This window comes from Oreochromis aureus, linkage group 13 (genome assembly GCF_013358895.1).
Source record: "Oreochromis aureus strain Israel breed Guangdong linkage group 13, ZZ_aureus, whole genome shotgun sequence".
NCBI lineage: Eukaryota > Metazoa > Chordata > Actinopteri > Cichliformes > Cichlidae > Oreochromis > Oreochromis aureus.
Window position 1 is genome coordinate 35,213,081 of NC_052954.1, and position 27,626 is coordinate 35,240,706.

Genomic DNA, 27,626 nt, shown 5'->3' on the forward strand with positions numbered 1-27,626 from the left:
TAAAGTTGGGCAGCACGCTAGTCTTTTGTCCACTCTGTGTGCTTGTAAGGATCTGACCCTTTCACTCCTTTGATTTTTTCTCTATCTTTCTTTTGCCTTTTCGTCGAGTCTGTCTTTGTACGGTCCGGCATTGTTCTCCTTAGTTTTGTACATTCCTTTTTGTGCGGCAAAGAAAACCAAGAAGGTATTGGAACCGAGAATGAACATTTTATGCGGTGATGCAAATGCTTGCATTTGATGCGGTACTTGGATTGTTTTGCCTCGAGTTCCCGGCATGCAATGCGCGAAAGTCACGTGATCTGTCAATCGCTATAGGAAAACCTTAAATTAAGACCAAGAACACTAGAGGTGAGACATGATCATTAATTAATATTAAAATTAATAAATGACAGATTTAGTGATATTTTCATAAACACCTCCTTTCCTTTTTTTTGTTCTCCATTTTCTTTAGTTCGTCTATAAGATTGCTAAACAAGGGGGAGGGTGCATCCGGCCTCCTCGGCTGTAATTGGTCCAGCCCAGAGTCGATCATGACCAATTGGCCAATCCAAAACCTTTCATTATATATACCCTTCCTAAAAAAAAAAAAAAAAAAAAAAAAAAAAATCCATCGGCCCATAAAAACAAAAAATCGCCAGCGGCCCACCGGGCAAATGCCCGGTATGCCCGATGGCCAGTCCAGCTATGGTTGCACCTGTGTACCTGTTAGTTACACCTGTACAGACCTCTCTGATGTTTTCGCCTTCCCTGTTGGACTCGTTGGGCTGATGTCCCACGGCCGTTCAGCGGGGGGCGCGCTGCTCAATCAACCGTAGTTTTGAACCCAGCGAAGAAGAAAAGTGTCGGCGCGTGCGTCGAAGAAGAGGCCGTTAGTGACGCTGTTCCTGTCACAGTGCGCAAATGCGCATCCAGGAGTCCAGAACTCTGGCTGAGAGCGAGCAGAGCCACACCGGCAGGCTGAAAAACGAAACCTTAGGAAGGAAGCGAAAACAGCGCTCCAGGGGGGGCACTCAGAGCGGGGGGGAGGCCTGTGACGCAGCAGGTAAGCCGGACTTACCTGACACTCGGCTGGTCCTCCGGTCCGGGCCGTGGATGCCCGCGGAGCCGCTTTCCTGCCGGAGGCCCTCCGTTCACATCCACAGCCCACCCCGAGCCGCCCTGAGAGCGGCGCACCAAACTCCATTCAAAAAACTGCTAATTCAGAACAAACGCTCCGCAGAGAGCAGAAACACGCGCAGTCCCGTCCGTGTCTGAGACGTGTGGCGAGCCTGTCGGAGGCTCGCTTCGCTTCGGCACACTTCGCTTCGGCACACTGATACTGGGGTTCAGATGGCAGGCTATCGCCACCAGGGCTCAGTCAGGAACTGTTGGCTCGTCCTCTGAAGTTTGTCTGAGGTGACGATGATGCAGAGAGCGGAAGACTGGATGTAGACTTCATTATAACTTGTGTTTAAAAACGGGAAGTTGGAGGCGCCGAATTTACTAGAATATTCTATAGAGCAAAAAAGAGTGAGTTAGTCTGATCAGCGGGCTGTTTAAGGTTAAATGGAGCTTCTTTTTTTTTTTTACATGGGCTTTGGTGTGACGTTTTGAGCGCTCCGTCCATATGGCTCACCATGAGTAAAAGTTGGCTGGTTAGGTGTGATGGGTAGTTAGCTGGCATGTTAACCAACAAAGCGTGCCGCAGCTTTGACAAAGTGCGTACAAAGCGCAGATTTTTGCGGTTAAAGGTGAAACTAACTGCGGCAGCGAACTAGCCTTAGCAGCCATGTTAGCTTGTTGCGTTCAGATAAAAATAAAAAATAAAAAAAAATCAAGGGCCCAACTAATTCCTGAATCTACAGGACTGTCAGTGAGCTGATGCAATGAAAAGTCACTTTGATTTCATTAATGACACTGCGCTAAAGGCAGGGCAGCGGCGAGCACAGGTGACTCCAGAAATTACTCTCCTTCTTACCCAAGTTTTAGACGTAGCCCGCTGAAGCTAGTAGCCGTTAGAGCGCACGCTCAGCTGACAGCGGGGAGACGCACCGGGATCGTCCCAGGGCCGAAACACAGCTGCAGCTGGAAACCAGCCGACTTTGTGCTTCCACCAAACTCCTGTCAGAAATCCACAAATTTTGCCCTGACATCAAACTAGCGTCACATCTGTTTTATTTCACACCAGCATCCACTCGCAGTTGTGGTCATCTTAGAGTGATCTTCTCTATACCCAGCTCCAGTCACATCTGCAGAGTTCACCCCATCACCGAAGTCCAGTTAGTTTGATTTCTGCATATTCTTCAGAATCCAGTAAGAAATGTGCAGATTTGACCGCTGACATCACACTACAGTCACATGTCTGTGTTACTTGTCGTTATGCCAGAGCTCCATTCAGTTTCTGGTCATTTTAGTTATTTTCACGATTTTCTTTGGGTTGATCAGCTTTTCTGTTTTTTTTCTCTTTCTCAACAAAAACGGAGTTATACTTCAGGTGATGTCATGTTCTTGTGGCCTCCTGATGAAACATCAGTCAGATTCTGGTTAATTTTAGAGTTTGTTTATATGAGAAGTCACAGAAGACCTGCTGGTTGTACACTGCTTTAACTCTGACACCAAACTCCAGTTAAATGTTTGATCATTTTCGAATACAATAAAACTGTTACATGACTTTATTCCCGCCACAAAAGTACAGTTAAAATTTGAAGTATTTCTCTTTGGGTCTGCATGTTTTACTCTTTCACTTTCACTTCAGAAGTTCTCCTCCTTCACACACATGTTCAGTCAGAGTAATTGTTTTAAAGAGAGGAACCGAAAGAATAACGATTCTAAAATCTGCAGATTTCTGACTGGAGTTTGGTTTGGAGATCATCGGTTGCCACTTTCCTCAAAGTCCAGTCCCATTTTTGGTAAAGTAAGTTTACTGAAACATAAATAAGCGCACTTCTTCTCTTTGAATGACCACTTCTCCTTTTCTGGCTCCTCCCATCAGTGACCATGGTTGGCGAACGCCGCAATGGGAACCTGCTGGTCCAGCTCGGCCCGAAGCTGCAGGCGTATCCCGAGGAGCTGATTCGACAGCGGCGCACCCACGATGGCCAGACGGAATACCTGATTCGCTGGTGCCTCATCGCCATTGACGATGGCTCCAGCTCTGGAGGTGGTGCCAGCGAAGTGGGCGGGACGGTTGGCGTCAGCTCTGGGGTGGGCGGGTCCGTGAGCACTGTGTCTGGAGAATCCAAACCGGAAAACATCCTGATGTGGATGTCGACAGAGGATGTGTACGCCAACTGTCCCACACTGCTGGGCAAGAGGAAGACGGACTCCCAGCGCCCCCTGCAGCAGGAGAAGCAGCGTGGCGGCGAGGCTTCCGACTCGGGCATTTCAAGCGGCACAGAGTTCCCGTCCGACGTCACCTTTGACGAGGTGGAGCTGTCGGACATGAAGGAAGACGTGAAGAACCTGGTGTGCCGAGCCCGAAAGCAGATGGCCAAGAAGAGCGACTTCTCCATCAACATCATGCACACCATCCACGTGTTGAGCGCCTACGCCAGCATCGGCTCGCTCGTCGGCGTCTTTAAGGAGACAGGCGCGCTCAACCTGCTGATGGAGCTGCTGTGCAACAAGGAGACGCAGACGAGGCGAAGCGCCGGGAAGATGCTGCGTGCGCTCGCCTCACACGACGCAGGTAAGCAGCGCATCTTTAAACCGCGCTGTGATCGGATACAGGGCTTAGTTCCCCCCCCGGTGGGCTGTGATGATACTGCAGGCTTGTTTTAGAGTCCTCAGGTGGATTAGGCGCCATTATTCTTTTACATTCTCAGCGGTAGTTGAACAGAATTAACAGCTGGAGCTGCTGTGGGAGATAAAATCATCAGAATATTAAAAAAGGTCAGACTGGATCTTCTGCCTGTGTGCCGGTCAGTTGTGTTTTAAGGGTTGGGTGGGTGGCGGCGGCGTTCTGGAGTTTCAGTGATGAATGAAATGGGAAGTGAAGCGTGAGGACCGATCAGAGTAATGACATCTGCGCACTATGCGTCACACCTGTTTGTGCTGAGTACCATCAGCTGATAGACCGAGGCAACACCGCCTCCTCCTCCCAACTCGCTCTAAAATGTGGCGTAAAATATAAAACTACTACTTTGACCAGCTGGCCAATAGGATTAGAGGGGTGTTTTTCAGTGGGTTTGGTCTTTGATACACGACATGAGCTCGGCGCGGTCGGCGGTGTGCTCCAGTGCTGCATCAGCGTTCAGGTGTTGGCAATTGGCCAGCGTGTGAGAACGATCGTGAATCGGGGGAGGAAGCGTTTTCCGACGGGGAGAATGTCCAGTCAGAGGCGGTCATGACGGGTGGACTAAAGTTTTTAGCTCGTGAACCCTCAGATAGCCTGACATCATGTCACCGTGGCAACAGAAATGTTCAGCTGACTCGAGAAAAAACAGGGCGAGCCCTCGCGTACAGGAAGTTCAGAGTGCTGTGTCACCGCGGTCGGCCGTTTGAGGCGTGCAGGCCGAGGTTAGCAGAATGATCAAAGGCAGAAGCGTGAAGCTGACGTTAGGACGCTGAGATCGTGGTTGCCTTAAGATTTAGATCTGGACTTTGGAGAAGCCGCCTGAGCGTCGAGGGGTGATGACTCAAACCTTTAAATGGGCCTCAGGCGTGCAGGGACAGCAGCCATGTTTACATGCCACAAAGCCATGGAGGAGTTTGATTCCTGCTTGGAGAAGCAACACTGCTCCTCCACGTCATAGCTGGAATCGGAGCAGAAGAAGAAAGTTTCACGTTTTCACGCTCTGAGAATCTCTGAACTCCCGTACTGATGGAGGTGGAGGAGGGAGTCCCGGCATAGACTGCTCCCTCTGAAACAGTCGGTGACATCAACGCCTGTCACATGATCAGTACTCTGATAGAACGGTGCTGATGATTAATAATCAATAAGTTGTGATCATGCTCTTTCTCAGTAATGTTCCAGTTACTGATGGTAATCACAGCAGCGTGAAGCCGAACAGGCACTGGAGCTTTTTGATGTAGAAACTGTTTTATCTCTGTCAACATCCGCCTTGTTAAAGTGTGCATCCTGTCACGCTCGTTACAGCTCGGTCCAGAAACGCACTCGTCGGTGCAGGCAGCCAATCAGCAGCAGCTCCACACTCGGGCTAAAATGAGCGTTTTTATGAATGGACTCTGGTGGCTTTCAACAGAGGTCCACATCTGAATGTGTCTAAAACTTTGATTCTTTCAGGTTTATTCTGTCCGTGTTCAGCTGCTTGACGTCTCGTAAAGCTCCGCGTCATTCGTTCGTCTTCACCTCAGAGCTGAGAGCTTTGAGCGCTAATGCGGGTCGAGCGTGATGCCGCGTTTACTCTGACATGGTCTGAAAAAAATCAGTTAATCAATAATTTGATCAGATGTTTTAAGTCCTTGTTAAACACTGCCTCCACCCTCCTGGCTCCGCCCCCTGCTGACAGTGTAAAGGGCAGGTGTCGAACTCCAGGCCTCGAGGGCCGGTGTCCTGCAGGTTTTAGATGTGTCCTTGATCCAATTATTGATCTGTTATTGAGTGGTGTCAGGTGCTGAGGGCGTGTCCCGCTGTGTCGCATGCAGGCAGCCGGGCGTACGTGCTGCTGTCTCTGAGCCAGCAGGACGGCATTGAGCAGCACATGGACTTCGATAACCGCTACACGCTGCTGGAGCTGTTCGCTGAGACCACGTCGTCCGAGGAGCACGGCATCTCCTTCGAGGGCATTCACCTGCCGCAGGTAAGACTCGTTTCTTTATGTTGTCAGAGGTGTGCCTGTGTCGCCCCGCCCAGCAGGGGGCGCCGCTGCAGTAAACCTGTTTGACTGTGTGTGTTCAGATTCCCGGGAAGCTGCTCTTCTCCCTGGTGAAGCGTTACCTGTGCGTCACGTCTCTGATGGACAAGCTCAACACGGCGGGGGCGGAGTCAGGCTCTGAAAAGCTGGACACCTGCCCTTCTCCCGCCTCTTCCTCCAGCAGCTCCGCTCACCAGACGGAGCAGCTCCGCATCCAGCGGGAGTTTGACTTCACCATGGCCATGGCCAACCTGATCTCGGAGCTGGTCCGAGTGATGGGCTGGGACCGTAACCGCCAACCGCTTGATGGCTCCGCCCACCTCACGGGAGGTGTGGCTGGCGTGGAGGCTCAGGGGGAGGAGGCTTCCCGCCCTGTCCTCAGGTCCATTTTTCAGCCTCGATTCTGCGCCTCCCCTGTTGCTCTAACCATCAGCTCCGGTGGCGCGGCCCCCGCCACCACACCACCAAAGAAGAAAGCAAATGGTTTCAAGACACGTTCGGACTTCACCTGCCGCTCCGCCTACGTGGAGTACGTCCAGGACAACCTGAAGAGCGGCATGATGGTCCGCATGCTGGAGGACTACGAGGAGGTGAGCGCTGGCGACGAAGGAGAGTTTCGCTATAGCAACGACGGCTCGCCACCCGTACAGGTGAGGAAACCCGTATAGGTGGGCTGAAGTAGGGGGTGGGGCTTCATGCAGGTGTAGAGAAAGATTTGGCTGTCAGAGTAGAGCGCACAAACATTAAATGGAAACACAAGTTGTAGCACACTACAGGAAATCGCCAGCAGAGGGTAGCGAGCACAGGTAACCAGCGCTCAGTGAACACCATCAGAGTGTAGCTACTGAACGCCAGCTGGTGGAGGAGAAACATGGACGAAGCTGTGAGCAGTGTTAGCCCCTCCCCCCAACACACACAGTCAGCTGATTTTTATTTACAGTGACATGTTACCTTCATGCTGTGAATACTTTCAGAATAAAAGCCCTCAGAGTACACGGAGGTGCGTCCACATTTGGTGCTCTTATTTTTGAGTCCTTAACTTAATGAGTTAGAAACTGCACTCAGATCAGCGTGACTCAGAGCCTGCCTCTGACCTGCTCTCTGCTGTGTTCAGGTGTACTGGAACTCCCTGTCCAGGACTTACTGGGTCCACTGGCACATGGTGGAGATTCTGGGCAGCGGCAGCAGCAGTCAGGCCGAGAAGGAGACGCAGGAGAAGGCCTCCTCTCTGACCGAGACGCTCAAACTCTCATCAGGTAAGAGCCGAGCGCTGTCTGCTGTTCCTTTGCTTTCCTCTGCAGTCTGAGCACGTCTCTTCTTCTCTCAGTGAGCCAGACCTTCTTCTCGAAGCCTCCGGGCGGTCTCTACTCTCTGCCCTACCTGTCCGAGGGTCTGAACACGGAGCCGGTCACTCTGAGCAGAGCCGAGTGGTGGGAGATCCTCTTCTTTATCAAGAAACTGGAGCCGAAGCAGCAGCAGGAGGTCAACGGCGTCCTGCTGCAGAGCCTCGATGACCAGGTAGGAGACGCCTTCGTCTCTTGGGTTTAAAGTCAGAGCGCGGGGAGGCGGATCATTGCGGTGAGAGGATCTGACCGTCAGCCGCCTGTGACGTAAGCGTGCCGCTACATCACCTTATGTCCTTTGATAAGAGTCGCTGCACGTGTGCAGCTTGTTGGACCAATTAGATCACGAGAAGCTGAAATATCTTCTGAAAATAAAAATCAAAGTCTGCACAGTTTTTCGCAGCGAGGGGTTCATGGCCCTGGTCAGTGCACCTCCCAGTCACATGGTACAAATAAACCTGAGTCTGAGCGCGGGACGGCGGCCGCCTGGCTTGTCTACGTTGAGCGGTGAAATATGATCCGGGTTTGTGGTTTGAACAGCCTGACTGTCACCACATCTGTCCTTAGGAGGCGGAGCTGGACGACTCGTCTCTCATTGGCCTGTCAGTGCCCGGAGACGTGGCCAAGAAGCTGCTGCACTACCTGAAGCAGAAACTGCCGTCATCGTGCCTTGGCGACCTGCTGTGTTCCCACGCCTTCACCAAACATTACCTGAAGAGAGGCGGAGCCAGCCTGGAGGACGAAGAGCTGCTGGGTGAGAAAACAAACAACACGCCTCCCGTAAGGCGTGTCCTCGACACACCCTTGTCTCACTGTGCTCGTTTGTGCGTCTCTACAGCTGAAAGCTCGTCCGGGCTGGGTGGAGGTAGCGGAGGAGGGCAGGGCTTCTCGTCTGCCTCGACCTCCTCGTCTTCAGCGATGGGCTCCGTCTCCAAGAAGGCCAAGAAAGAGCTTCCAGTGGATTCGGGCTGCTGCAGCTCGGAGACGGAGAGCGAGCTGCCCACAGAGGACGTCAGCAAATACCCCGACGACCTGGAGGACAAGATGAAAGGTGGGGGCGGGGCCTGTTCTAGACTCGTTTCAGGTATCAGAGCGAGCTGTTACTCACCTGTGCTCTCTTCCTGCAGTGTTTAACAACCCGCGGGTGCAGGGCAAGAAGACAGTGCTGGAGAAGCTGGGGGAGGTTGTGGACGTCCTAAAGAAGGGTGGTTCGGGCTCAGATCACGCCCAACAGCTCGCCGCTGTCCTCTTCCTCACCCGGCTGGTGGAGGGGGCGCAGGAGAAGAACGCCACGAGGAGCGACTCAGCCCAGACCGTACGGTGAGACGCCGCCAAGCGGTTTCCTGTGTCATCCCGATGTTAACCTTCACCCTCGGTATGTGAGTGGAGTCTCGTCACAAACGTGGTCAAATTGCCTTATTTCTTTGTGGCGTTACCATAAAACCTTGATCTGCTGCGCTGGCGGGCGCTGGTTGTGATGGTGTTTGGCAGGAAGTAGAAGGTGACGGCATGTTTCTCTCATAGGGACAAAGTGCTGAAGCTTCTGGTGGAGCTGCTCGGCTCCGCCTCCAAAGACGTGGTCGTCAGCACGCTCCGATTGACCCACCTCCTTATGCTCAAGTACGAGTGGAGGGTCTCCTTCGCCACCGAGGGCGGGGTCAAGGCCATCCTGTCCTGCATGCAGGAGTTCTCAGGCGTGGTGCACGTGCAGCAGCTGGCGCTGGCGGTGAGAAAACTTCTGTTCATTGCTCACCTGCCGCTTTGCCGTGAAATGATTCCTGACTGGCTCCTCCACCTCTCAGACTCTGAAGGTCATCACAGGCGCCAGCAAACACGACCTGCGCAGCGTAGGCAGCAGCCCGCCGCTCTCCGAGTCCGGCACCCAGATGATGCTGGAGATCTTTGCCAGCATCGGCTCGGCCACGCCCGAGGGCTCCAGAGGCCTGCTGGACGCCATTCCAGCCGCCATCGACCTCATGCTGAACACAAAAGGGTGAGTGACCTTTGGGGCGGCGAGTACGGTTAACGCCGTGTGCTCGCCGTGCTGATACGCCCTCCTCTGTGCAGCTGCGTGCCGTCGGTGAGGAACGGGCTGCTCGTCATCATCATGCTCATCTCCAACCACAAGAGCCTCGCGGAGCAGCTGGTCGCCTGCGACGTCACCGCCGTCCTGAAGAAGTGTCTGAGTCTGTCCCGCGCCGAGACCATGCTCGCCATCATCGCACTCAACCACATCTCCATGGTGCACAAGCTTGAGAGCAAAGGTACGCACGCTTTGGATCACTCTTGCCAAAGTCCATTCAGATTTGTGCTAATTTTAACTAGGGCTGTGCGATATGACCAAAATCTCATATCCCGATATTAAGACATCTATCGTCCGATAACGATATAAATCACAAAAACGTAAAATTTTCTGTAAATTCTGTGAATGTCGGGCAGCTCGACTTGCGTGAAGTGTTTCCAGCTGGGCGTCGCGTACCTGGAGTCGAGTGTTTTAACTGATGCATGAAACGATACATTTTTAGACATAGGTTGTAACGGCCGCCATTTTCTTTGTGAGTATTTATTACACAGCGTGCTGCGGGAAAAGCCTCTTCTAACGTTTGAGTCTAAGGTTTATTTTTAGCACCTGACGGCTCTTTTTGCTTATCATCCGTAAATACTCTGCATCTTTCACGTGATTCAGTTTATTTTGAAAAGTCTCAACAGGATCTTGAGCTTTATTGTGAAAGGTTTATGTGGAAAATAAACAAGCGGACACGAGGTGGTTTTACCGTCGTTGTTGCTAACGACAACGCATAAAAACAAGCGCTTGTCCATCTGTAGTGTGGTTATATTAAATATAAGAGAAAGAGAGAACTTTAGGAAATTAATATAGCCACTACAGTGACCATCAAAATGATGAAAAAATATTGCCGTAAACAGTTTATTTTGCGACACCACGAAACAAACGATAGCGTAAAATGAAACGATAGACGTTTTTCTATCGTCATCCGATATATATCGTTATATCGAACAGCCCTAATTTTAACTCGTGCTCGTCAACCTGTGCGCTCAGAGAGCTGCGAGCAGCTCGACTTCAAGGACACAGAGCTGCAGATGCTGGTCGTCAGTCTGAAGGAGATGACGGCCACCAAGGAGGTGATCCAGACGCTGGAGCAGCTGCTGTGTGACGACGCCTCACAGCTGGAGGAGGAGCGCAGCCAGGTGATGTGACGCACGCTTGAGCACATGTGCACACGCCGCAGATATGTTTCCTAACCCCGGGTCTTGTCTTTGTGCAGGTGACTCACAGTCGGGACACCTACCAGGACCTGGTCCGTCTGATGGAGCAGCACCGAGGCGATCGGGCCGCCCAGCTGTCCATCCTCAGGTATGCTGACCTCTGACCCTGCTCACCTTGATGATGATTGATCAAAATGCTGTGTTCAGGTGCAACAGGTGCTGGGTGTGCACTCCCACCCCGTCCACATGTTTATAGCTCAGTCATGTTGTGCAGGTTCTTCCTGAGTGGATGTAATATGTTTAATATTGATGAGGATGCTCTTGTCTGATTGGCTCTTTACGCTCCCGCAGGATCCTGAACAAGTTCCTGGACAACTACCAGGAGGACATGCTGCCGTGGCACGAGAGCATCGAGCCCTGCCTGTCCTCCATGACGGCCTTCATCAACGACAGAGAGGTCAGCGAGCGCGCTCGGAGCACGCTCACAGGTAAAGCAGCCGACATCTGCTAACCTCCCGCTTCCTCCCGCAGGTGGTGCAGCTCTTCATCCGCTTCCTGTATCGGCTGGCGTCTCTGAACAAAGACTATGCCGTGGTCATGTGCCGCCTGGGGACCAAGGAGGCGCTGGTGAAGGCGCTGGACAAGCACAGCACCAACCTGCTGCTGGTCACCGAGCTTCGAGACCTGATCACCGACTGCGAGAAGTACGCCAGCCTCTACAAGAAGATGACCACCAGCGTCCTCGCAGGATGCATCCAGGTACACGGGGGTGGGGCTTCTGTCACCTGGAGACGACCCTCGCTCGGTTGAAAGCAAACGTAAAGAAACAACTTCCTGTTTCCTGTCAGATGGTGCTGGGGCAGATCGAGGAGCACCGCCGCAGCCACCAGCCAATCAACATTCCCTTCTTCGACGTGTTTCTCAGGAATCTGTGCCAAGGTTGGTTAAATCCTGACGTTTCACTGCAAAACAAAAGAACAGTGAACGCCCAATCCTGGTCGAGTGTTAGGCGTGGCAGCCACTCGCCGCCGTGCAAAACGGGCTCTGTCAGAATAGCTTAGTTCGCTCATGACTGACGTCTCAGTAACCAATGAGCATGCAGTGTGATGGTCAGAGCCGCCCCTTCCGTGTTCGCCGATGGTTGGAGAACAGATGTCCATCTTTTATGTACAGTCTGTGTTATTGTTGGTGCAGATTTAAATCCAGCCCTGAGTGTCACAGGTGGAGGATGGCATCAGGTGGTGTGTTTCCTCAAAGGCTGTTGATAATAAACACTGTTGATAATCGCCGTCGCTCTGGTTTCACAGCTCGCTGAGCTCCGTGAGCAGAGCCGCTTCACGCTGCATTCCGGTGGTGGTTTTCTACCTTAAATCTGCAGTGGGAGGGGCTGTTGGCGCTCTCGGGGAGGTGTGCTTCTAACTGTCTGTGCTGCATTCAGGGTCCAGCGTGGAGCTGAAGGAGGACAAATGCTGGGAGAAGGTGGAGGTGTCGTCCAATCACCATCGAGCAAACAAGCTGACCGACAAGAACCCGAAAACCTACTGGGAGTCCAACGGCTGCACCGGCTCGCACTTCATCAACATCTTCATGCACAGAGGCGTCATCATCAGGTAGGCGGGGCCCCGGCTCCTCGCCGTCTGCTCCCGCCTCTCGGGTAACGCTGACACCTCACCGTCTGTGTCTCCGCTCAGGCAACTCGCCATCCTGGTGGCCAGCGAGGACTCGAGCTACATGCCGGCCCGGATTCTGGTCCTGGGGGGAGACGAGCCCACCAACATCAACACGGAACTCAACACGGTGAGTGCGAGTCTCCATACGATTTGTGCTGTGCTTGCTCCAAGCATTCCCTTACCTGTCCCGTCTGCGTCTCCACAGGTGAACGTGCCGCCATCGGCCAGCCGCGTGGTTCTGCTGGAGAACATGACCCGGTTTTGGCCCATCGTCCAGATCAGGGTCAAGCGGTGCCAGCAGGTCAGACCGAGTTCACGTCAGCTTCCTTCAGCTTCCCGTCCTCTCACTGACCCCTCCCTCTCTGTCACAGGGCGGCATAGACACCCGCGTCCACGGCTTCGAGGTTCTGGGTCCAAAGCCCACGTTCTGGCCCGTGTTCAAGGAGCAGCTGTGCTGCCGGACCTACCTGTTCTACAGCACCAAGGCCCACACCTGGTGTCAGGAGGTGATGGAGGACAAGACGCAGTTGTTGCAGCTCTTCAACAAGTATGAATACTGCATACAGAGTACTGCCACTCTCTAGCACGTACAAGTAGTGCAGGAAATACTATTAAAATGACTTGACAGTACTGTAAAGTACAGCGTGTGTCAGAAAGCAAAGACGATGTTTTCTGTAATGGACGCAAAAGCCTGCAGGAAATGTTAGAGCCCAAAGTTTTACATGCGTTCATGTGTACTCAGACTGTGGGCGTGTCCAATGACGGCCCAGCTCGCTGTGAGCGTGTCTGCATGACCACGAGAAATTCGCCAAGCCGCTCTAACGGCATTTCAGTCATGAGGGTGAACGGCTGCAGTACAAATACTCACTAAAAAAACTGTTACAGTATTAGTAAATACTCTAGTACTGCATCTAATCAAGTACAACTATCTGGAAAAACTGGTGTGTGTCTGTGTGTGTGTGTGTGTGTGTGTGTGTGTGTGTGTGTGGTTAGATTGAACAGCGCTCTAAGACACGAGCAGATGTTCGCCGATCGTTTCCTGCCGGACGCCGAGGCTGCCGAAGCTCTAGGTCGAACCTGCTGGGAGGCTCTGATCACCCCCATCGTTCACAGCATCACACTGTCAGGTACAGACAGACAGGCACGCACAGACAGACAGACAGGCACGCACAGACAGACAGGCACGCACACACAGACAGGCACGCACGCACGCACGCACAGACAGGCACGCACGCACAGACAGGCACGCACGCACAGGCACGCACGCACGCACGCACAGACAGGCACGCACGCACAGACAGACAGGCACAGACACGCACAGACACGTACAGACACGTACAGACACGCAAAAGCTTCTGCATGAATATATCTTTTGTGGTTTTTGTGTGTCTGTGTGTAATTGTTCACACTGTCTCACTGTATTATGTGTGTCGGAGATTTTGAGGTTAGTTTTTTGTGTTTGTTGATTTGATCAAAGCGTTTGGATTCATGTCTGTAGAAAGATTGTTTCCTCTCCCGTTGAAGCTGCAGGTCGTCCTCGTTGATTAGATTGTTAATTATTGAATTCTAATGTGTTTACTTTATGACCTCGTTAAAGCGGACCGTCTCTCGGCCCGATGTCTGTGTGTTCCCAGAATCCTCGGCGTGCAGCCCTCTGTCCTGGTTGCTCAGTGAGTATCTGGATAACTCGGAGGCGCCTCGCCGCTGTAAGAGTCGGGCCACCATCTTTAACTCCCGAGTGAGGCGGCTCACGCACCTGCTGGTCCACGTGGACACGAGCCGAGTGGACGGCGAGGAGCTCAAACCGCCCGTCAAATCCAGTGAGTCGGAGCTTGTTCATGGCTTTTATTGTGATAGTTTCCTCGTGTTTTTCTGACTTCCTGTTGGGTTTGTGTGATCCTTGGGTTAAAGTGCATTAGTTTGTCTTTAGGTGTCAGTGGTGGTCGGGGTCAGAGGATCTTTGATGACACAAACAGGAAGTTCTGTTTCAGGAACAATTGCTGTGTCCCAAAACGTAGGCTGCATTCTTCCGAGGCCGCATTTGTAGGCCGATTATGTCAAAGCCAGGCGACGAAGGCTGTCCCAATTCGTTGACTCCTTCAAATGCGGCCAACCAATGCGTCCTTCATTTCCCCAAATTTGAAGGATGGGTCGGGTGTGCCCTTCGTGGCCCACCATATCCCAGAATTCATAGGGGATATGGACCAACTGGTCACAGCAGATGGCCCCGCCCCTCCCTGAGCCTGGTTCTGCCGGAGGTTTCTTCCTGTTAAAAGGGAGTTTTTCCTTCCCACTGTCGCCAAAGTGCTTGCTCATAGGGGGTCATACGATTGTTGGGTTTTTCTCTGTATGTATTATTGTGCGATCTACTGTACAATATAAAGCGCCCTAAGGCGACTGTTGTTGTGATTTGGCGCTATATAAATGAAATTGAATTGAATAGCGCAGCCCAGCAAATTCCAGTTCCCAACAATGGCGGCAGCTACTTGGGTTTAATATTACTCTTATTAATCTTTCTGGGTCACAAAATAAACTTTTAACGTATTTTCAGGTGAGAATGTAGCTGTGTAAACTTCAAATATCTGCTCAGTTTGCTGCTCAAGACATCACATATTTGCAAAAGTGCTCCGACGTTTTCAGAGACGTCTGTTACCCACCAGCTCGATAGCATCAAGCTGGTGTCCTGTTATATTTTAGATAGCAAGGAGCAGACAGCCGAGTTTAAACTCCACAGACACAGCGGTGATGCAGATCTGAAGGCTAGACCGTCCCATTTCACAGCCGCTCACTTCCGACCTTCTCGGTCTTCAAAGGACCCGGCCCACGTAGACCGCGAAGGCCGGGTCCTGAGGAGGATGCGGCCTACGTTTTGAGACACAGCTGATGTGTGTTTGAAAGCTGACCTTTGACCCTTTGTGGATGTTAATAACTTACAGTAGTTTATTTTGTCTCCAGAAGGTCTCAACAGAAGCAAAGAGCTGAAGAGTAAGTAAGAGCAAAGTTCAGAGGCCTCGTTTGTTCCAGGGTCCGGCTGCGCTCCTCCTCCCTCCTCCTCTCTGAGCCAAACAGGTCGAGCGTTCTTATCTGACCTCGGCCGCAGTCTCAGATCTGTGATCGTGTCAGAGTCTGGCGTTGTCACGGTGACTGTGAGGACAGTTTAAGTGACCTCACAGTGAGGGCGATGATGGCTGCTCAATGTCAGCCGTGCTTCACACTCACCTGTGACTCCAAAAAAAACAGCTGGGCTTGAACGTCCGAGGGGTCAAAGTGCACGTCAGGGTCGGGATGAGTCGGCCCGATCTCAGGAGCTTTTCACTTTTCTTCCTGCCGTTGAAACAAAAACAAAATGCAAGCTCGTCCGCAGTCTCCAAGTTGGACCGTAACACCGTCGTATTTCATCCTAAACAAAAGGAAACGCAGACTCAACCTGACACCTTCTGAGGGTGACGGCCCGCCATTAAGGCCACGGGGACGCTGTCGCAGGTTGTTCATGGGGAAAGTTTAAAAAGATTTCAGTCTCCATAAAAACGGTGATCTCGTGTCATCCTTTTAGTTATCATTGTCTGTGTAACACACGATACCACTACAGAATGTAGAGAAAGTTAGGATCTTGGGCTTATGTTCTCTAGGAATCAACTAAGGAGCGAATGACACACAGCTAAAAGAACGGTCAACATTTATTCAAAACAAAACCAAAAAACAGTAACAGTTCCAATAATCCATATTTGTCAGTCCATGTATTCAGTTTCATAGTCCAAAGTTCAGAGTTCTTTTCAGTCTTTTCAGTTCAGGTGTGTGAAGTGTGTGAAGTGTGTGTGTGTGTGTGTATAGTGTTAATGTTAGTAGTACTACCCGGGTAGTGTATTGTTTTGAGATCTCATAAGCTTATCTGTCAATAAGTAACGCAGTTGTCACTTCTAAGTAGACTGGGAACCTTCCTGCGTCGCAGCTGGGGATCCTGAATCCCCAGGATCCCCAGCTGCAGGTGAATTTACTGGCCTTGCTCTCACAATTTTAGACTCCAACAAAAAAAAACAACCCGAAATGAACAGAAATCACAAAAACGGGGAACATCGGCATCAACAAAGTGTTCGCGTTTCCCAACAAGCGGAAGAGTAAAATCCAATTTGTGTCTTCACACGTAACTTTTTTTTAAACAAGGATTAAAGAAAAACTCTCGGTGAGTAGCTCCGACCAGCATAAGTAGCCTTAGCGTTGTTCTCCTTCTCTATATCAACTCAAGTTCACAAGTACTAAACAATCTGATAGTGCTACCTACTGACGTTCGTTGGGAACAGCAGTTCATTTTCATGAGGCAAATTTTAGGTGGGTTACAATCGTCTGCACTCAAACATCACACAGAGCTGATGATGGGGCGGAGCTTAAAGACAAGCATATGACTTCAGCATGACTGTCAGGAACCTCGAGGCTGTCAACCAGAAAAGGAAGAAACAGATTCTGGGTCCATGCAGCTCTCACGAGAAGGCAGCAGCAGTGAGGAGTTCCTGGTTTGATCCTGCAGCTCCTGAAGCTGGATGGTTTCACAGTTTTCGCATCATGAACAGTTTTGTTCATGATGCTTTTAACGATGGTTTTAAGACGTTCAGGATGTCAGCAGTTTGAGCTCCTGTTGGCACCAGAGTGACACTGAGCAGGTGTAGGTGAGCGTCTGAGGTAAAACGGGTCGGTTTCACAGTTTGTCTTCGGCGTGCGTTTTGAGCAACAGCACGATGTTACCAAATGCTGAGATCTGATTGGTCAGATGTGTTTATACGTATCTGAAACATCAACCTTGATCTGAAAAATAAATGTCACAGATTCGTTGTGCACAATGATGCGTTCGGTGTGAACAGCTGTGTAATGAATAGATAAAATATACACACGAAATATTTGCATTGAATTTACACGTCTGGTGTTCAGCCTTGTAAAACAAAGGAAACATGAAAGAGACGCAGCATTGAACAACCGCCTGTTCCTGTTTGGGCGTCCGTCAGATCAGAACGTACCGAGAGGAGACGAAGCTTGTTGTTTGTGGTGCGTTTGTGAGTCATATTTAAAGTCAATCTTTCGGTGTTTAAACGTTGGCGAGGCGCTCTGTCTTGGTGCCGTACCCCTCCTCACCAGGAGAGGCGATAAAACGTGCTTGAGAGGACGAAGGTGCTGCAGTCGGACCCTATTAGTTTGGTTTTTACGCTTTGACATTTCATGCGTCCACATGAGGGCAGGAAGCTGGTGTCGCCCCCTGCTGGCTGCTGAAACATGATGTTTGTAGCTGCTGATGCTGGGGGAGGAGTCTGACAGGCAGCCCAAAAGCACCCGTTTTTGTTTGAAATGCCTCCAGCAGGCGGTGCCTGGCAACCTTCCTTGTCCTCATCTGAACCAACTGAAACATTCGGCTTCCTTCAGACGAGCCCGTCCTCCATCTTGTTTTCCTTCAGTTTGGGCCGCTCTTTGTTTACTTCCTGTTCCCATCTCAGTCCCTGACGCGGTTTCTTTTCAGCGGGAAAAGAAGGACCGACGCTCGGCTTCACTTTTCGTTTGTGGCTGCCGCGCTCTCATCTCACCTCCCTGTCACTCATCGCCGGCGAGCATTAGCTCCCCAAACTCGATGAGTGAAATGTCTTCTTCTTGCAGATGGTAAAGAAGGGAAGAACAAAGACTCCTCCGCAGCCACCTCCACCTCCTCCTCCTCGTCCTCAGCCAAACCTAAAGTAAAGAGCAGCAGCAGCATCGCAGGCATCGCCCTCTGTTGGCAGGGGGTTGTACAACGCCAGGTGAGTCAGCTGTTCAGCGTCGTTTCCTGTTTGAGGGTTTAGATCAGGGGTCCCCAACTCCAGGCCTTGAGGGCCGGTGTCCTGCAGGTTTTAGATCTCACCCTGGGTCAACACACCTGGATCAAATGATTAGTTCATTCCCAGGCCTCGGGAGAACTTCAAGACATGTTGAGGAGGTCATTTAGCCATTTGAATCAGCTGTGTTGGATCAAGGACACATCTAAAACCTGCAGGACGCCGGCCCTCGATGCTAATGAGCTAAACGTGACTCCTCCCCCTCAGGTGAAGAAGTTCCTGGAGGCGAGCTGCACTCTGCCGGACTTCGTGGAGCGATATCGGCAGCTCTACCTTCGGCTGAAGAACGCCATGGAGGAGCTGTTCGGCCAGCAGACCGCCTTCATCCTCGCCCTGCGGCATGGCTTCTCCGCTGCCCTTCTGCAGCTCTCCATCCTCAGAGCTATGCACGTGAGTGCCGGCCCCGCTGTGCGTCCATCCAAGCTCTTGTGTTCTCGGTGCACGGTGTGACGTTGTTGTGTTTGCTGCACGCAGGTGAGCGAGCGCTTCGCTCAGTACATCGATCAGATGATCCAGGCGAGCGGCATGGCATCCGGCTGCGTGGAGACTCTGGAGCGGCTGCAGCAGTTTCTGGAGCCAATGCTCTTCCTGTCAGGCCTGGAGCTCGCCAGCACCTTTGAGCACTTCTACAGGTGCAGTCACACTTGCGCCGCATTGCGCTGCGCGTCCCGCTGCGCGTCCCGCTGCGCATCTCTAACGATCACTGCCTCTCGCTCTGTGCAGGTACTACCTGGGCGACCGGCTGCTGGCTCAGGGGAACGTGTGGCTGGAGCACGCCGTGGCGGAGCAGATCGGCAGTTGCTTCCCGAGCCGCTTCCCGCAGCAGATGCTGAAGAACCTGAGCGAGTCGTCCGAGGTGCAGCAGGAGTTCCACCTGTACCGGCTGCAGCAGCTGGACCGCAGCCTGCAGGAGCACGACCAGGTCACATGTCTGCCCTGCCCCCAAGTACCCATCACTGCCTGCAGGGTCTCATTCTGTGTCCTTGTTTCTGCAGGTGATGGAGGAGGAGTGGGCAGAGTCAGAGGAGGAGGCGGAGGTCCAGGTCCTGGTTCTGTCGCCGCGCTGCTGGGCCGTCTCTTCGCTCTGCTACCTGGATGCGCCGGCGAAGCACCTCCCCCCGGAGCTCTGCTCCTACCTGAACCAGTTCACCCAGTTCTACACCCACAGTGAGCGCCTCCACCCACACCGGCACCCCTATTTCCAACAGCAATCAGTATTACCTCAAGCTCACTGACCGATGTCACTTCCTGTCTGCAGGTCAGTCCATATACGGTCTGAGCCACTCCAAGCCTCGGCGGCTGCAGTGGACGTGGCTCGGGCACGCCGAGCTGCAGTTCGGCGACTGGACGCTGCACGTCTCTACGCTGCAGATGTTCGTGCTGCTGCAGTTCAACAGCCAGCAGGTAGCTCCTCGTGGTCTCACTGCCCACCGTGTTTGTGGCGTTGGAGGAACGAGTCCGTAGTTTGATGTGCATGTGACGTTTGTGTTTCTGTGCGTCTGCAGGAGGTTCGAGTTGACGCCCTGCTGCAGGCAAGCGGCCTCTCCGCCACCGTGCTGCTGCACGCTCTGCTGCCACTCATCGGCGAGGGCGGGCCACTGTCCTGCAGCCACCCGGACAACCCCGCCCGAGGTCAGACCCGCCTCACAAACGCACACGGCGTGTGTCAGCACCGCTGTCAGTCTTCTCTGACTTTGCATCTCTTTACATCAGGTGTGCTGCGGCTGAACGAGCAGGTGGCGTCTCGCAGCCAGGAGGGCGTGCCGGCGTCCGTGTGGCTGCTGCCCAAACAGACGTATCTGAACGTGGACGAGGACGCGGCAGGCACGCTGGAGAGGAAGAGGAACTACATCTACTGCCTGATCGTCCACATCATGAAGCAGGAGAAGGAGATGCATATCGACAACCTCGTCTTCAAGGTCAGAGGTTGCCTGCCTCCTTCAAAATAAAAGCCCGCAGTGGTGTGTTGAGGCTCTGACCTGTGCCGCTCTCTTTCAGGTGCTGGACTCGTGTCAGAAGCAGGAGGCATCGCGCTCTCCGGGCTCAGGCCGCTTCAGCTGCAGCACCAGCGACGTCCTGTCCTGCATCATGCACGTCATCAGCAAGGGCTGCATCCGCCGCAACGACGAGAACCCGCACATTGTGGAGTTTGTCCCCGAGGACCCGTCCACGCCGCAGAAGGGCCAGGCCCAGTTCTCCTTCAGCCGGGCCGACATTAGGAAGGACACCGCCTCCGACAGCCGGGCCGACATCAGGTGTGACCGCGACCTCTGACTTGACACATGGGTTCAGTCTGTCAGTCTCAGCTAAGCCCCGCCCTCCTTAGCCAGGAGAGCACTTTGTTTTACAGACGTCATTTCTGAACCAGAAGAATTCTCATTTCTTCTTCTTTGACTTTATTCGTTCACGTCAGCTTTTATTTTTTTTATAGCACTTCCTCTTTATTATCATCCAGTAGGAATGCAGCCGCAGAAAAGGGACCTGCGGCGGTCTGCCAGCCTCAAACGAGGCCACAGACTCGAATGGGTTGTAAATTTATCTCGATTGATTTTGATCGGCTCGAAGTTTATCTGCGATTGATCGGCCGATCAATCAGAAATCGGACGTCTGTGAAACCAAGCTGCTGAAACGGATCAGAGACACAATGTTGTAAATATTGTTTGACCTTTGACCTCTGTTCAGATCACACTGAAGCCGAACTCGACTTTAAAGAGAAGAAGAAAGAAGTTTAAACAAATTTTTTGTTCTGATTTAAAATGCTGATTAACGAGCAAACCTTTGACAAATAAACTGATGAGGATCAAACTGAGCTGCAGTGATTCTTCAGAGCTCGTCTCTGTTCGTAGAAGTCATCGTTGGATTAAAGAGGACGTGAAACGCTACACGCAGGCTGACAGAGCCCCGCCCTCAGACTCTCTCAGAGCTGTAACACTGGCTGTGAACCTGGGTTTAAAAACAGGCGTAGCGCCATCTTCTGTCAGGTCGGAGCGTGACGTCGTGTGGTTGGTACATTATGATGTCAAACTTGTTTTTCAAGCTTTATCTTGAAGCTGTTATTTCTTAAACCCAGGTTCACAGAAAGAGTTGCACCTGCATCAGTGTCTGAGGGCGGGGGTCCGAGGGGTAAATGAGGCTTTGCGTGTAGCGCTTCACATCCACGTTAAACTGTGAGGTTATGGGGACCTGAGCTGCTCTCCTGCAGCAGCTGATTTCAGCTGTTCATCAGCTGCACGTGTTCGGGTTTGGCCCGTACGGTTGACAGCGCTGCGAATGAGAGCAGCGGCAGAATGAAACGATGGACAGACACTGCTGCTGTCAGTCCGTGGGTCATTTCCACGTTCCTCGTGCTGACGAAGACAACTATCAGACTCGGTGAGGGCGATAACAGTGAGACAAAACGTGTCAGGACCAGAAACTGAATAATATTGAGTGTGAGGAGCGCACATGCTGAATACAGGTATTACACACACTGCAGTGCAGTCAGTGAAGACACACACTCCTGTCCCAGCACAGGTTACACAAACAGTCGTACTCTTTACAAAGGATCCATCAGAGACGAAGACTTTTAAAAGAACATAAACCTTCATAAACGCCTTTACTTTGGAGGATTCCTGCACGTGGGGCCTGAGGAGGAAGTGTTTACTTTAAACAGAGTGTAAATTTGACAGACTGGTCTGCAGGGGGCGCTGTGCTCAGTGTCATCTGTTAAATGGTCTGGAGCTGGAGGCGTTTTGGTTTTGACGTTTGTTAGTCATTCAACGACATGACTCCCAGTTTTCTTTTCTTCACCGTGAAATAAAACCTGAACTAAGATTGAATGTTAAACACCGACGTGAGCAAGGTGCAATACCACTGTGTGCCACAGGAGGGGGCACTGAGTCAGTGTTACCTGTATTAAACCAGGTGAGTTTTCAAAGGAAAAGCACCAGTTTGGAGAGTCTTAAGCTGATACATTAACTAAAAAATAATCGTATTCATTGATTATCAAAGAGTCGTCCTGCAGTGTGTGAGTGTTTCAGGTGTGTGTGTGTGTGTTGCAGTCTGGTGCCTGTGCCGCGGCGGTTTGAGGATGGTGTTCTTGACGCCGTTCTTTTCTCGATGGGTCGCACGATGACGCAGGATGAAGTTCGTCAGCTGATGCAGAGGACTGTTCAGCAGGTGAGGTCAGGGGTTCACGGGGGGGTAGTCTCCACCCCTTCAGGTGCGTTAGGTGACCTGTCTGTCCTCTCAGGTTGCGGGGACGCTGAGTCTGGACCTGGACCGGGCCGAGCACCTCCTCATTCACTGTAAGTGGAACGTGGACCTGCTGGTGCAGCGGTACACCGACGACCCTGACGCCATCATCGTGGCCGCTGGACTCAAGTTCCTGAACCCTCAGACGCCACCAAGCCCCACCTCCACCTGCCCAGTGTGCCTGAGCCCGTGGAGCTGCGGCATGGAGCCGGTGCCTTCGCTGAGCTGCATGCACTACTGCTGCAGGGTCAGCGCCGCTCTGAGTTCTTGATGCTTGCTGTGGGCGTGGCACGAGTCTGACTCTGTGTGTGTGTGTGTGTGTGTGTGTGTGTCGTGCAGTCGTGCTGGCAGGAGTACCTGACGGCGAGGATCGAGCAGAACCTGATCATGAACTGCAACTGTCCAATCACAGACTGCCAGGCTCAGCCCACCTCCCAGTTCTTCCTCAGCATCCTCACTGACAAGGACACCATCGCCAAGGTAACACACCATCTGACCACCTTCAGGTTCGCCTGTCCCGTCTATGGGTGTTAAGCTCCTCCTCCTCCTCCGCAGTATGAGAACGCCCTGCTCAGAGGCTACGTGGAGTGCTGCTCCAACCTGACGTGGTGCACCAACCCTCAGGGCTGTGATCAGATCCTCTGCAAGGAGAACACGGGCAGCATGGCCACCTGCTCAAAGTGCTGCTGGTCCTCCTGCTTCAGCTGCAACTTCCCTGAGGTCAGAGGTCACCTTACATGCTTTCAGTTTATAGGTGAAGCTGTAGTTCCCGTGGGAACCTTGTTTTACCACAGACTGTATAAAAAGATGGCCTAAACCTGCATTCTGCCTAGTGTCAAGCAGGTGGCGACTCCCCTTAAGTCTGATTGGCTAAAGTCTCCTGGTCACCTGATCTGGCCCTTCCAGGCCTGACTGAATAAAACATGAGGATTATGCAAAGCATCCTCGTTAGCGGAAGCTTTGTCAGTCAAATCCCATTAGCCAATGAGTGAGCAACTCCATAGTCAGGTGACCTTTTCGCTCATTGCGCCAAACAAAGCACAGAAACCAGTGGGTGCATGTCCATCTTCTGTATACAGTCTGTGTGTTGGAGTCGCAGCACCTGGGTTTCAGGTGACCGCTGCTGCGTTAAACTGTTTAAAGGCCAGGTGTGTAAACATGCGGCCGCTCCCCCCACCCCTGCTGCAGGCACACTACCCAGCGAGCTGCAGTCACATGTCCCAGTGGATGGACGACGGTGGTTACTATGAAGGGATGAGCATGGAGGCTCAGAGCAAACACCTCGCCAAGCTCATCTCCAAACGCTGCCCGAGCTGCCAGGCTCAGATCGAGAAGAACGAAGGCTGCCTGCAGTATGAACACACACACACACACACACACACACACAGACAGACAGACAGACAGACAGACAGACAGACAGACAGACAGACAGACAGACAGACAGACAGACAGACAGACAGACAGACAGACAGACAGACAGACAGACAGACAGACAGAGACTCAGACTTTCTGGTAACGGTGATGTCGATGACCTCTCTCCTCAGTATGACCTGTGCCAAATGTAACCATGGCTTCTGCTGGCGCTGCCTGAAACCATGGAAACCAACACACAAAGATTACTACAACTGCTCTGCCATGGTGGGTCCACATGTTGTCATGTGACTACACAAGTCAGCCAATCAGAACAGCAAACAGTGGCCGTTTCTCAATTCTCAAGTACGCGAGTACGTGCTCGCGTTCTCGGTGAGTACGTACCCGCCGAGAACGCGAGCACGGACTCGCGATATGTACAATTGGAACACCAGCGTACGTGATGATGTCACAGGTCCGGAGTTTTACTGCCGTCCCCTCCTAATTTAACTGAGTAACATGTTATGAAGCTTAACTGTAATCACAGCCAAACCGGTTTACTCAGGAACAAATAAAACACTGAAATAAACCAAACATTAACATTTAGAAGTGATCTAAGTGACTTATATATCATTTTTAACCTCAGTAGTGAAACCTCTATTAATAAAAATAGTGTACATGTACATACGTGTACATACCTTAATAAAAACAAGCAGGTGAGATGTTAGAACGCTTTTATTTCTATTCTAGTGGACACTCAATACTATAGACAGCTGCTGGAGTTTCTTTAACCTGAGTAGAGAGAAGACCGCGAGCGGGAGGGGGAGGGGAAGGGGGGGGTGAAACCAATGTGCCGGGAGTCCGCTATTTAGCTGTACCAAGTCCACACCGATGCATGCTCGATAAAACGGGCGGAGCGAGAACACATCCGGGACGTTTTCGCGTTCTCAGCTTGATGCGTACTTCGAATTGGAACAGTACTTGGTCTCCAACTGATGACGTATCACGAGTACACGAGAACGCAAGTACGCACAAGTACGCATATTGAGAAACGCCCAGTGTGAACATTGTGTGTTCCTTACGGACAGCTGTGGTGAGCTGCTGGCATTAAAGGTGTTATCTGTCTGCAGGTGAGTAAAGCGGCGCGGCAGGAGAAGAAGTTCCAGGATTACAACGAGAGATGCACCTTCCACCATCAGGCCAAGGTATGACTGCAGACCCTCAAAGAGCACCGCTGTGGCCCGCTACAGGCCGTGCAGTCAGTACAAAGAGCGCTTAAGTATAAATTTGTGAATGCAATAACCCAAGGTGATGTAGGTGCTTCAGATGAACCCCACACCTGTATCTGCTGAAACTGCCGGCCCAGTTCAACCCTCGGTCTCCAGCTCAGGGGTCAGGGTTCTGAAAATACTGTGGATAACTACAGGCTGCCGCTTTATTTAATCACACAGTGAAGTAGCTGACAGACTGGATGGTGTGTGTGTGTGTGTGTGTGTGTGTGTGTGTGTCTGCAGGACTTTGCCATCAACCTGGAGAACAAGGTGTCGTCCATCAATGAGGCTCTGCAGATGAAGTCTCTGACCTTCGTCATCGACGCCTGTAAAGTCCTCGCTCAGGCTCGGAAGGTATCCTCGTCGTCGTCGTCCTCCTCCTCCTCCTCCTCAGCCGCTCCCGCTGATGTCGGAGCGTGTGCTCACCGTGCCCTCCACTCTGTCTGCAGGTGCTGGCCTACTCCTGCGTGTACAGCTACTACAACCAGGAGACGGAGAAGATGGACGTGATGGAGCAGCAGACCGAGGCTCTGGACTTGCACACCAACGCTCTGCAGATCCTGCTGGGTGAGGCTCTGATCCTCTGATCCTCATCAGGCCCGTGTCAACTGGTCTGACTGGTGTGTCTGCTGGTTTTCTCTCCTCAGAGGAGACTCTGCTGCAGTGCACCGACCTGGCCTCGTGCGTGCGGCTGCTGAAACCCGAACACCTGAACACTGGACTCGAGCTGATCCGCCGCATCCAAGAGCGCCTGCTTGCCATCCTCCAGCACTCCACCCAGGTACCTGCTCCAGAACTGGTTTGGTCTACATGAGACCGACCTGAGAGGAAACTGTGAAAATGAGCTGGTGAGCCGACGAGCGTCACGGCTCTGATGACAGAACTGGGAACGCGCCTCAGCCCGCATCATGGAGCTGATTCCTCTGACAGGCTTAGATGAACCTGCAGGGGGCGCCGTGAAAATCATGCACGCTGTAAAAAGTTAGCTCTGCACGTTTTCAGTCTTTGACATTAAATCCAACGCTTTAAAAAGATCTCGCCACGGCGGTGGCTCGGCGTGTTTGGTGCTGCAGATTTGTTGACGCTTCCTGCGGCAGCGTTTATGTGTGAGGAACGGCGCAGGCTAAAGTCGCTTCACTCTGAAGTTTATTTCTGAGGTGGACACGTTCACCACTCTGAGAAAATACACGGCCCATAAACCATGAGGCCCATAGACCATGTCAGAGATGTGACGCCGAGCTCCGCCTCCACGCGCTGTCGTGTCATGACCACATTAGTCAGCAGCCTCAGTCAACGATATAACCTATCAAAATAAGCTTCTTTAGCTGTTTTTTCAGAGGATGCTGCTCTGACCTCCTGCCAAAATGAGATGGGATGCTCTGTGATGTCATCGTTGCACTGCTTCCTGTTTCTGTCTCCAGGACTTCCGGGTCGGATACCAATCCAAGGGCAGCCAGGAACCAGAGTCCACTCAGGCCTCCAACCTGTCCAAGCACGCCGACACCAACAAAGTGTGAGTAACGCCTCCTACAACATAAAGCAAGGTTGAAGGTGCGTACTGAGCATGTGCACACACTGACACGTTCTCTCTCACGCAGGTCCAAGTCGGACCGGGCGTCCGATTCCGGAGACTCGGACAACAACAACTACACAGGGGAAGAGGGCGGCGACGAAGCAGAGGACGATGACGACGAGTACGATGAAGAGTACGTCCCAGAGTGGCACGAGGACTACGACGAGGACGACATCGACGAGGACGACTTCTTCTCCGACGATGACGAGTCCGAGAACCTGGAGAGGGACTTCAGCCCCTTCGACTGACTCGGCGAGTCGGGTTTAAGAGCCTGAGGGCGACCCAGGTGCCGCTGTGACCCCGCGCCCTCTGCACCGCCATCCAACGCCACCTCAGGACGTCTGCGAGGGCGATGGGACAGACGTCCTCCTTTATCCCGAACACAGCTGCACCCGCTTTCTCACTTCTGTATCTCACTTCCTGTGTTTGCATTCAGAGTACGGAAGCAGGCGAGGGTCAAAATCAGGAACGAGCTCTGAGTTTAGAAAAAGATTACTGCTTCCTAATGTGACCACTTCCTGTTTGTTTGCTCTTTAAAACTAGAACGCGCCCGTTTGGATTAGTTCAAAGGTCTTTGTTTTAAATCGGTTAACCCCAGTTTAACTTGTGCTGACTTAAACCAGTTTAAACCAGTTCACGCTGGTTTTCCTTTTTCTCCTTCCTGTCAGAAAAATAAAGTTCACATGATATTTTTACGAATTCTGATTGGAGCTTCTGGCTCTGATTTTGGTTTGTTTTCTGGCCGGCCTCGGTCCTGCTTCCGCGCCTGAATCATATGTTTGTTTTCCTGAAGAGTAAAGGTGAGAAACGGGACGGCGATCCGGAGTTGGACTGCCGGTCCGACTCTCGCTCGTCCTCCTCATCACGTTCTGCCTTCGGTTCTGCGTCTGACGGACGTTGCCTTTGTCAGCGAGTGAAGAAACTCACTTCCTGTCTCCGTATTTGGAGGTTTTTACGCGTTCTGAGAGTCTGTGGTTTCTACTCATCTGAAAAAAATTGATGCTGATGGGTCGAGCAGAACCGGTTTCTAATGTATCACTGCAATAAGCGAGCGATCGCTTCTCATTTGCTAAGCAAAGACTGTCCCCTGCTCTGTTTGACGCTATTGGACGACTTCCTGCCCTGCAGGATTCTGGGATGTCTCCTGAGCTCCAGTTTTGCTGTAATTTTGAGAGATCTTATATTCATATTATTGATGTTCTGAGATACTTTTCTGGTTTCTTTGTTGGAGTCAAGCGACTTCAGCCGGCAAAACTAAATAAAAGCTTTTTCTGCTACGCTTCAGTTACTTTCAAATGTAATTAGATTACATGCCAA

At 52.0% G+C, this 27,626-nt stretch overlaps 1 protein-coding gene across 6 annotated transcripts; it reads left to right on the top strand.

Annotated features, from left to right (window-relative positions):
- Positions 1 to 861: 861 nt before the first annotated feature.
- LOC116333206 (cullin-9) lies at positions 862 to 27,626 on the top strand. 6 transcript variants are annotated; one of them, XM_039621942.1, is made up of 46 exons: positions 904 to 1,042; positions 2,821 to 2,893; positions 2,972 to 3,667; positions 5,587 to 5,741; positions 5,840 to 6,445; positions 6,910 to 7,051; positions 7,123 to 7,313; positions 7,706 to 7,892; positions 7,977 to 8,189; positions 8,266 to 8,458; positions 8,663 to 8,864; positions 8,941 to 9,131; positions 9,206 to 9,402; positions 10,197 to 10,345; positions 10,423 to 10,511; positions 10,715 to 10,820; positions 10,895 to 11,122; positions 11,212 to 11,302; positions 11,802 to 11,973; positions 12,055 to 12,160; positions 12,239 to 12,334; positions 12,405 to 12,580; positions 13,027 to 13,160; positions 13,668 to 13,853; positions 14,989 to 15,018; positions 17,668 to 17,807; positions 18,090 to 18,272; positions 18,357 to 18,514; positions 18,606 to 18,804; positions 18,878 to 19,049; positions 19,141 to 19,286; positions 19,388 to 19,514; positions 19,596 to 19,801; positions 19,881 to 20,137; positions 21,923 to 22,040; positions 22,114 to 22,362; positions 22,455 to 22,595; positions 22,671 to 22,835; positions 23,304 to 23,467; positions 23,660 to 23,753; positions 24,596 to 24,670; positions 24,980 to 25,090; positions 25,186 to 25,303; positions 25,384 to 25,517; positions 26,158 to 26,249; positions 26,335 to 27,626. In XM_039621942.1, coding segments are annotated over exons 2-46 (7,809 nt in total). In that variant the 5' UTR covers positions 904 to 1,042; positions 2,821 to 2,892; the 3' UTR covers positions 26,558 to 27,626. The 6 variants fall into 6 exon arrangements, with proteins under 6 accessions (XP_031612246.1, XP_031612248.1, XP_031612249.1 ...); XM_039621944.1 differs by having other exon boundaries at positions 2,821 to 2,888; XM_039621943.1 differs by lacking the exon at positions 904 to 1,042 and adding an exon at positions 1,633 to 2,292.

Coding starts and splice junctions, on each gene's coding strand:
- LOC116333206 (XM_031756386.2), top strand. CDS start 901: ATGCGCATCCAGGAGTCCAGAACTCTGGCTGAGAGCGAGCAGAGCCAC. Junction 10,821..10,894: donor CCTTCATCAACGACAGAGAG/GTCAGCGAGCGC, acceptor TTCCTCCCGCAG/GTGGTGCAGCTCTTCATCCG. Junction 13,854..14,988: donor CAAACCGCCCGTCAAATCCA/GTGAGTCGGAGC, acceptor TTTTGTCTCCAG/AAGGTCTCAACAGAAGCAAA.